The sequence below is a fragment of the Mus pahari genome, chromosome 1 (genome assembly GCF_900095145.1).
Source record: "Mus pahari chromosome 1, PAHARI_EIJ_v1.1, whole genome shotgun sequence".
Taxonomy (NCBI): domain Eukaryota; kingdom Metazoa; phylum Chordata; class Mammalia; order Rodentia; family Muridae; genus Mus; species Mus pahari.
In genome coordinates this window covers 109,760,283-109,770,197 of record NC_034590.1, presented here as the reverse complement: position 1 = coordinate 109,770,197, position 9,915 = coordinate 109,760,283, and the positions used below count along the sequence as shown (strand labels likewise).

The window sequence follows — 9,915 nt, the reverse complement described above, 5'->3', positions numbered from 1 at the left end:
CCATTTTGTTAAGATTTTTCAATTTTGTGTAATATAGGCTTTTGAAGTAAGACCTTATGATTCTTTGAATTACTTCAGTATCTGTTATTCTGTTTCTTTTTTCATTTCTGATTTTGTTTATTTGGATATTGTCTCTCTGTCTTTTGGTTAGTTAGGCTAAGGATTTCTCTATCTTGTTGATTTTCTCAAAGAACCAGCTCTTGTTTTCATTGATTCTTTGTATTATTTTCTGTGTTTCTAAATGACTGATTTCAATACTGGTTTTGATTATTTCCTGCCTTCTACTCCTCTTTGGTGTGCTTGCTTCTCTTTCAGGTATAATTTTAAATTGCTGGTATAAGTACTTTCTAATTTCATTATGGATTCCCTTAGTGCTACATACTTTCCTCTTAGCCCTGCTTTCATTGTGTCCCAAAAATTTGGGTATGCTGTACTTTCATTTTCATTGAATTTTAGAAAGTCTTTCATTTCTTTCTTTGTTTCTTCCTTGACCCAGAGATCATTGTGTGAAGAGTTGTTCCATTTCCATGAGTGTGTAGGCGTTCTGGTGTTTGTGCTGTTGTTGAAGTCCAGCTCAATCTATGGTGGTTTAATAAGATACAAAGTGTTATTTCAATTTTCTTTTATCTGTTGAGGCTTGCTTTGTGACTGACTATATGATCAATTTTGGAGAAGGCTCCATGAGCTATTGAGAAGAAGATATATTCTTCTGTGTTTGGGTAAAATATTCTATAGATATCTGTTAGGTCGATTTTCATCCATGATGTATGTTAGTTTCATTATTTCTCTGTTTAGTCTTTGTCTGAATGATCCATCAACTGGTAAGAGTGGGGTATTGAAGTCTCACTATTAATGTGTGGAGTTTGATGTATGATTTAAGTTTAGAAATGTTTCTCTTACAAATGTGGAGATGTCCTTGTGTTTGGGGCATAGATGTTCCAAACTGAGATACCATCTTGGTAGATTTTTTTCTCTAATGAAAGAGTATGAAATACCTTCCTTGTCTGTTTTGACTAGTTTTGGTTGAAAGTCTATTTTATTAGATATTAGGATGGCTACTCCAGCTTGCTTCTTAGGTCTCTGTGCTTGGAAAACTCTGAGGTAATGTCTATCTTCATTGCTGAGGTGTTTTCCTTATATGCATTTTGTTACTCTGTATCTTTTTACTGGGGAATTGAGTCCATTGATGTTGAGTGATATTAACGACCAATGATTGTTATTTCCTGTTTTTTTTTATATTAGTGGTGTTAGTGTGTGTGTGTTTGTGTGTGTTTGTGTGTGTGTGTGTGTGTGTGTGTGTGTGTGCCTCCCTTGCTTTTGCTGGTATGCCAATACTTATTTCCTATGTTTTCTTGAATGTAGTTATCCTCATTGGGTTGGAGTTGTCCTTCTAGTATTTTTTGTAGGGCTACATTTGTGGATAGATATTGTTTGAATTTGGATTTGTCCTGTTTTCTCCATTGATGGTGATTGAGAGTTTTACTGGGTATAGTAGTCTAGGTTGACATTTGTGGTTTTTTGAGGTTGAAAGATATCCATCTAGGTGTTTCTAGCTTTTAGAGTCTCTTAAGAATTCAGGTGTAATTCTAATAGGTACGCCTTTGTATGTTACCTGACATTTTCTCCTTGCTACTTGTAATATTCTTTCAATGTTCTGTAGATTTTTATGTTTAGATTATTATGAGGCAGGAGGACTTACTTTTAGGGTCCAGTATAACTGATAGTCTATAAGCTTCTCATATGTTTATAGGCATCTCTTTCTATAGGTTGGTCAAGTTTTCTTCTATGATTTTGGTGAAAATATTTTCTGGGTCATGGAGCTAGAATATTTCACCTTCTATTTCTGTTGTTCTTCGGTTAGATCTTTTCATGGTATCCCAGATTTTGGAATTTTTTTAGCCTAAACATTTTCTTTGACTGATATAATTTCTTCTATTGTATTTTCTATGCCTGAGATTCTTTCTTCCATCTTACGCATTCTGTTGGTGATTCTTGCATCTGTTGTTCCTGTTCTCTTCCCTAGGTTTTCCATCTCCAGGATTCCCCTAGTTTGTGCTTTCTTAATTGCATTTATTTCCACCTTCACATCTTGCACAGTTTTACTTATTTCCTACATGTGTTTGATTGTATTTTCCTGCACATCACTAGGGGATTTATTTGTTTCTTCTTTAAAGACCTCTACCTGTTTGATTGTATTTTCTTGTATTTCATTATTATCTCTCTATATAAAATATATATTTTAGTAGCCATTATATAGTCAGGTTAAGCATTATTATGAAAACTGAAAACTATATTGTAGTTAATTTAGGTATTCTGATTGTTTGTATTAATATGGTATTTCACCATCATATATTAAAATTAATTTCTGTGTTTAGAAACTGAATTTTTCAGTACTCCAAGTTGTTGCTCCTTTTCTTGTTATCATTTGTCATAGTAAGTTACCTTAGTTTTTTTATATGACCCAGCACAAGGGAAGGCCTGGGCTAAGTAGTGGGAGTGGGTGGGTAGGGGAGCAGGGGCAGGGGGGTATAGGGAACTTTCGGGATAACATTTGAAAGGTAAATAAAGAAAATAATAATAATTTTAAAAAGATACCTTATTTTTTCTTTGTTCTGTATATGACATGTAGTGTAATAATCTTTTTAAAAATTTTTATTGATATTTTGTGAATTTCACATCATGCATCTCAGTTCAACTCATTTCCCATCCTTTTGTATCTGCCCTCTGCTCTTGCAACACCCACACACACAGAGAAAATAAAAATAAAAATAAAAATAAACAAGACAAAAAGTGTCATGGAAACTGCAGTCTGTCACAATGTGTCCACAGTTATATACTTTTGTCCAAACATCTTTATTTGCAAATGTTCATTGCAATTAGTCATTGTTCTCATTTGAGACCTCTGACTTCTGTTACACTATTAATACTAGATCTTCACTGGGACTCCTCTCAGATATTCCGTTATTTACCTGTGTAATGGATCTGCAGAACCAACCCCATAGAGCAGTTTATAGATGGGATAGGTGTTGGGGTGGGTCAACTTAAAGCCCTGGATATGGGTTTGGGTGGTAGCTGAATTAGGCTCTCTGACACCCACAATACCAGGGGCAGCTCTCGAGCACCATCCTCCCTGGCTAACTCAAGAACTGGTGGTGCCATTTTTCCTGCTTTCATATCCTCCGGGCCAGCTTTCCTGCCTGCCAGAGGTGGCAAGAGGCCAGGGATGGGCAGGGCATCTTTCTCTTGCCCACACAACTACACAGCAGACAAACAATATAGAGGTGCAGCTCTTCCATGTTCATATCCTCCAGGTCAGTTCACCTGTATGTCTACCAGCAGGACCAGATTTATTGTGCTGCCCAGGAATGGTCCCAGGCAGCTGCCCAGATCAAGAACTTCACAATGGCCTTTGGTATGGCTCACTGATATCAATGTAGGTCCCCTGCTGCTGCATGGACACAGATCCACACAGGGTTTAGTATGGCATCAGGGAGCAGGGCAGGCTATGCACATCAGACTCTTCTTTAGTACCCTCTCATCACAAACCTTTCTTCACAGTGCTCAAACCATTCTGCTTCTCTTTCTCTCCCAACCCTCCACCACACACATTGTAGTGGCTGCAAACGTGGGTGGGTCACACAATGGGTGGGCCACTGGGTGTCTTCTTGCATCATAATAACCTTAAGACATACATTTACTTGATTATGGAGTTGCTCAACTNAGGTTCTCCCACGTTGAATTCTAACCCGGCCTGATCTTTTTAGCTTCTGAGACCAGACAAGTTTGAGTGTATTGAGGATACTATGTCAGTACACTGGACTGAATATATGCTGCAGGAGACATGTTAACAGAAGGGACTGTTACAGCATCATCTACTTACTCCAAAAACTCAAGGGGCTGACCGACCACAGAAAGTTTCTGTCAAGACAAGCTTCTTGAATAAATGATTTTATGGGCATCTGCATTAATCAAAGGTCCTACCCCTAGTTAATTTTGGTATCTGTACACTTTAGCATCTCTAAGATTTGTATAGACAGGAAAGACTGGTGATTGGATTCCCAGGAAAGCACGCTGTGACCTTTTCCAGGGGAGCATGCCAACAACCTGATTACAGTTACCACAGATCTAGCTCCATGCTCTATCACTCTGTTTAGTTCCTTGCCATTACTGGAGAACAATCTCTCCTATGAGCCATTGAATCCACTGTGCTTCTGGGTGGCAGTAGATGTATCAAGCTATACAAGAAGAGACAATATTTCTTTCTCTCCCATGACATCTCCAACTACAGCAATTGTGATGCAATTCAGAGGCTAAGTAATGACCTATATGCCTCATTGAGTTAGGTGAGGATTTTATTCAAGATGCAAAGTATATTCTAGATGAATAAAATGTTCAAGAAGACTATATTGTGAGTTTTGGGGTATTACTATTCTTCAGGTTCTAAAGTGTATGAGAGGCTTAATGCCTTCTGGGCCTACAGCAATGGGCTCATTCTCCCCACTAACTAAATCATTAAAATAAGGGAACACATGATACTGGAAATTGTAGGGAATTTGGGTAGAACCATTATATAATATCAGGAAGGTTCTAAGAGTTATGGATGTCTTAATTTGAGAAATAACTCATATGGAAGTGCANGGAGAACTTATTAGAGATGAAAGGAAAAGCCTGGGGTTCAGGTAAACTGTAACACTTACAGCTACTCAAAGTAAAAGAATGGGGGAAGAGGAGGCAGGACAAGAAAACATTCTGCCTGAAATCAAACAAGTAAGCAAGAAAGCAAATAAACAACTGTGGAGGTCAGCCACATGTCTGAGGGGATTGATTTAGATAAAAGAAAAGAGGCCTAACATGTTCAGGAATTTTTTAAAAATCCAGGGTAAGCAAACTGTACATCTTGCAACTGCCTGGGAGGAGAAGGATGAAGAAGAGAAGGGGAAATCATGTTTGAAAATCACCGGAAGCAGGGTCTGTCACATGCAACAGATAGCCAGGGGTGGGGAGCAGAGTGTGAGAGAGAGTGAGGAAGCATGACAGTGCTAGGGAGCTCAAGGACACACTTATGCTCTGTCCAGCATCTGAAGGGACATGGTCAGGACTCAGGAAGGCTGGCAGACCCAGCCAAGCCTCATGGCAGCTCCCATAGACTGCTCAAGTGGGAGGAGGTCCTAGGAAGGAAAAGTATATTACCTAAAGACTAACCCACCTTTTAAAGGGTGACACCTCCACCTACTCCATTTCCCCCTCCCCCATCCCCACTCAGTCTGGTCCTTGACCTCTTACCCACTCAAGAGAGGCAACAAGGGCATGGCTGTACCTAGAGGTAGACTTCATCTTTACTGTAATTGGCTTTGTTTGGACTGTGGATTTGAAATCATCTTCAGCCACTCCAGGACAGTGCATCCAGGGCACAAAGCTGAGGAGAAGTCAGGATAAATTTCTGATTCATCATACACTGATTAGAGCTAACTCTGAACACTTCGTCTCATGTCTTCTGCCTCATAAACATAACCATATCATGAAAAGCCGATGTGCAAATGGTTTCCTCTAACCAGTCTGGAGAGAGATTGTTCACCCCACAGGTTTGTGCACTGGGATCTTGGTATCAGCTGATGGGCATTATGAAGTGGTTATATACTGAGAACCTGTCCTTGTCTCTACGTGTAATTATGTCATATTGGGAGATGAAGGCCTACTCTTGATCACAGATATAGGCAGGACCTGAGCATTTGGAAGAATGGTTAAAGCTCTTGCACCAACAATGCATCCTCTCCCACACCGTGCTGGTCATGCCTCCTGTTCATTTGTAGAGTAGGGAGCTTCCTAGTGAGGCAATCACAGCAGTGTTCCCAGAGGTTGCTTTGGGACCTCGTTCATGACTGTGACCAACAAATTGTGATTAACCACATGGATGGCTTGACCACAGGCTGAAATCATGTGCACAGGATTCAATGTATACATGTCAGTGATTGTTGGTAGTATAGAGAATGTGAAGTAGACAGAAGCAGGGAAGGGCTGGAGGAAGATGGTGGACCAATACACCAGTCCTTATTCCTTTAAGTAGCTCAGTGAGATGTGATTGGTCCTCTGAGTCCAGGAACACGATTAAGGCATGAATCTGATTATAGAGGCAAGGGGAGTTTATGTCAACATCCACCCTTAGCCCGGAGAGGTGCCCTGTCCAGAGCCTAGGTATCAGACAAGGCCTCTAGTTTGCCATGACTATAGAAGAAATAGCTAACTATATTGCAACATAAAATGGTTCATGTCCCTGAAGACCACAGCAGTTTTGTGATCTTTCTGGGAAGAGAGCAGATCCTGGACCCTGACCAGCACTAGTCTAGCACCATTTGCTAAGGGCAGGTCACTTCAGGTCTGGGATGGGATGTTATTGTGCGTAGGTGAAGTTTGTTCTTGCTCACTGGCTGAGGTAAGTGGACATGAAAGAGCAGAATTCTGGCAGCTGCACAGCCCAAGGACATTATCCACTTAGAGGAGATGAAATTGCATGGTGACAGGTGACAGTCTTTTTGGGAGGACAATAGACAGGGCTGGGAAAAGAGCTCTGACCTTGGTTTCTCAAGTGTTTTTATCTGGATGAGGGGCTCTTTGAGACTAGAAGAAATTGTGGTTTGGGTAGTTAATTGGCTCAAGGCCCAGACATCATCACCTTATCTGCTTGAGTGCTCCCTCTACCCTCTGCTGCCACTGGTGATAATGGTAGACAGCAAGTCCCTGGGTGGCGGGACAGACAAGCTGCTCTTGGGTCACCAGTCCTACAAGGGTGTGTTGTGTTGCCTGAGAAGAGGCTTGGTCATCTCCCCAGCCAGTCCTGCTCAGAAAGCCAGTGTGGTTCTGCCTAATTGGTCTCTCGGGGCCTGGCTTCTCCCTGTGAGTACTTGTCTTTTCTATAATAGATGATGCAGGACCCCTGGTCCTCACACAGACATCTTAATGTCCCCTCTGTACTTAGAAATACCACCATTTGCTCTTTAGAAGTTTTAATCTGATTCTGTTTTCTAATGAATGGTGATGGTTAACTCTCTCTGTGTGTTTGTGTGTGTGTGTGTGCACATGTCTCTGTGTGTCTGTCTGCCTGCCTGTCTGTCTGTCTCTGTGGCGCTGAGAAAGAAGTTTCTGGAGAGGACACCTTGGAAGATTCTTGCCATAGGCTTTCCATGTGAGTTTTGAATTGACTGTGAATTTACATGTGTTACTTATTAATGATAGAGTTTTAATAGGTTTAGGTTATTGAATTTTACTGTGTGACCAGGTGTATGGGATCACTAAAGCTGGCATTTTCAAGAAAATTCTGTAAGCATCTGAAAAAAAAATCTAACAACTTGGACAAATCCTAGCATAATCTCCTCTCAAAGCCTCCTGGTAGCTCCCTAATTTCTGTGTCTCTCTGCCCTTCTCTGTCTCTCTCTGCCTTTCCCTGCCTCTGTCTCTCTGTCTTTCTGTACTTTTCTCTGACTCTATCGCTGTTTTCTATTTTTTTTTGTCTTTCAGGCTTTGTTCCTCTGTGTCTTCCCAGTCTCTCTGTCTGTGTCTTTCTTTGCTTCTATATCTGTCTATCACTGCCCTGTGGGTGGAGTGGGATGGGTGCGGAACCTATCCATTTCTGTCTCTTCTTACTGTTGCCTCACCTGCCTTTCTTTGGCTGTGCTTCTGTTTCTTTCCTATCTCTCGCTGTCTTTCTACCCTCACCTCTTTTTCTTCCTTCCCTTGTATCCACTTCTCAGATCTCACATTGGAATATATAGCATCTCCTGTGCTAGAGAGCACCCTCCGTGGTGGGTGGGGTCTACTACTTTCTGGCCACCCCTACAGGGACACAACCTTGAAATATTCATTCACCTCTCAGACATTTTCTAAAGCAGATAGGAGTGTTGTGGCCCAAGCCGAAAGCAGTCAATTATTTGTATGATGCTGACTTTATACGGGTGCATGAAATAATAAAAATCTTTCATAAGCAACTAGAATCTAGTGAACTATTTGCAAACATAAGCATTGAGCTCCTGTAGTTGTAAACTTAATCAATAGTTTATATAGTCTACCTTTACCTTATCACTTGGCCCTTTTGTATCTTAGCATACTCGGTTTAATGCTTTCTAAATTCAGCTGCAGACTTTTCACTGACACAAATATGTGGCTGCATGGCTACAGGGGTGAGGCAGGACTCAGTCTTGCCTGGTGCCCTACTTAAGTGCCCTGCTTTAAAGCCTTCAATCCCCCAGCTTCAATAATGCACACGGGAGCGAATAGAGTTTGTATAGGTGAGTGCACCAGTCACCTGTGAAGACCATGGTTAATGCTGTTTTATGTGGCCAGCTGAGGAACATTTTGCCATCTTCCTCCTTTCTGTCCTGCTCCCACCCACTGTCTGAGCTCTTGAATAGAAGGTAATCACAACTATCCCTGTTGCCAGGACATGCAGACTTTCACTCCGGGGAATATTCCTGTTCGTGCTCCATACTCACTGAGGTCTGGAGTGAAGAAAGATCCTGCATCTCTAAGGTTTATGAATGGCTACATCAGTCTCCTAGAAGTCCTGTATCTAGAATGATGTCTACAGCATTGGTTGGCACAGAGTTCTATTCTTACCCCATGCAATACTGAGGTTTGGGCTCTAGGTGAGTCTCACCACATCTGGTTTGGGTCGTTAGCACAAAGTAGAACTGGAGCATGTCTTTCACCTTCAGATCCTATCAGAGCTGTTACAGGAAATCCACTGCCCCTGGATCCTGAGGTCTCCCCAGCTCTGTGATGAATGGGACACTGGTCACTGAGTTCCTCATCCTGGGATTCTCAGAAATGCCTCACCTTCGGATACCACTTTTCCTCGGCTTCCTCTGCCTATACATGGCTGCAGTCTCAGGAAACCTGCTCATTATGGTGACAATCAGTGCCAGCCCAACCCTGCATACCCCCATGTACTTCTTCCTGGTCAACTTGGCCATGGTGGACATCCTTTGCACCTCCACCATCCTACCCAAACTACTGGACACCATGGTGGGGGGAAGGACCATCTCTTATGGGGGCTGCATGGCCCAGCTCTTCTTCTTCACGTGGTCACTGGGGGCAGAGCTTCTACTCTTCTCAGCTATGGCCTATGACCGCTTTGTGGCCATCTGCTGCCCTCTGCATTATAGTACCTGGATGGGCCCCAGGGTGTGTGCATTCCTGGCTGGCATTGTCTGGGCCATCAGCCTGACTAACACCAGCATAAACTCAAGCCTGGTGCTGCGTCTACCATTCTGCAGCTCCAATATGATAGAGCACTTCTTCTGTGAGATTCCCCCACTGTTGAAGCTCTCCTGTGCTCCAACACAATTGAATGAGGCCATGGCCTTTGCTGCAGATGTGTTCCTGGCTGTAGGGAACTTCTCTGTGATCATCCTCTCCTATGGCTTTATTGTGGCCAGCATCCTGAAGATACGCTCAGCTGAAGGCAAACAACGGGCATTCTCCACCTGCTCTGCACACCTCATCGTGGTCACCATGTACTACTCCACTGTCATCTACACCTATATTCGCCCTTCATCCAGCTACTCACTGAACAAGGACAAGGTGGTGTCCATCATCTACACCTCGGTGGCACCCACCTTGAACCCCCTCATCTACACTCTGAGGAACAAGGATGTCAAAGTTGCACTCCGGAGACTTCTCTCCTGCTGCTGAGCCTGTGCCAGCACCACTGCCTTCAGCCCTTCTGGACTGGGGGATCACAGGTTTGATAGAGGTCTCTGTTTCTTTTTCTGAGGACACACCCTGTTCAACCATCAGGGACAACTGTTGGACTGCTGCACTTCATAGAGAAGCTCTGAGACCATGTGGCTGTTAAGCAAATCCCCAGGAAACATCAAATGTGGGTGTGGCATATTCCTAGCCCTCTATGTAGCAGTCATAGGA

At 42.6% G+C, this 9,915-nt stretch overlaps 1 protein-coding gene across 1 annotated transcript; it reads left to right on the top strand.

The window, feature by feature from the left end:
• Nucleotides 1–8,769: 8,769 nt before the first annotated feature.
• On the top strand, nt 8,770–9,684 carry LOC110334619 (olfactory receptor 13G1-like). Its single transcript, XM_021216387.1, has one exon. It carries the CDS (start codon nt 8,770–8,772, stop codon nt 9,682–9,684), a length of 915 nt encoding a protein of 304 aa, XP_021072046.1.
• The last annotated feature ends 231 nt before the right edge of the window (nt 9,685–9,915 follow it).

What these genes read in the sequence shown, in the direction of transcription:
- LOC110334619 (XM_021216387.1), top strand. Translation starts at nt 8,770, where the DNA reads ATGAATGGGACACTGGTCACTGAGTTCCTCATCCTGGGATTCTCAGAA.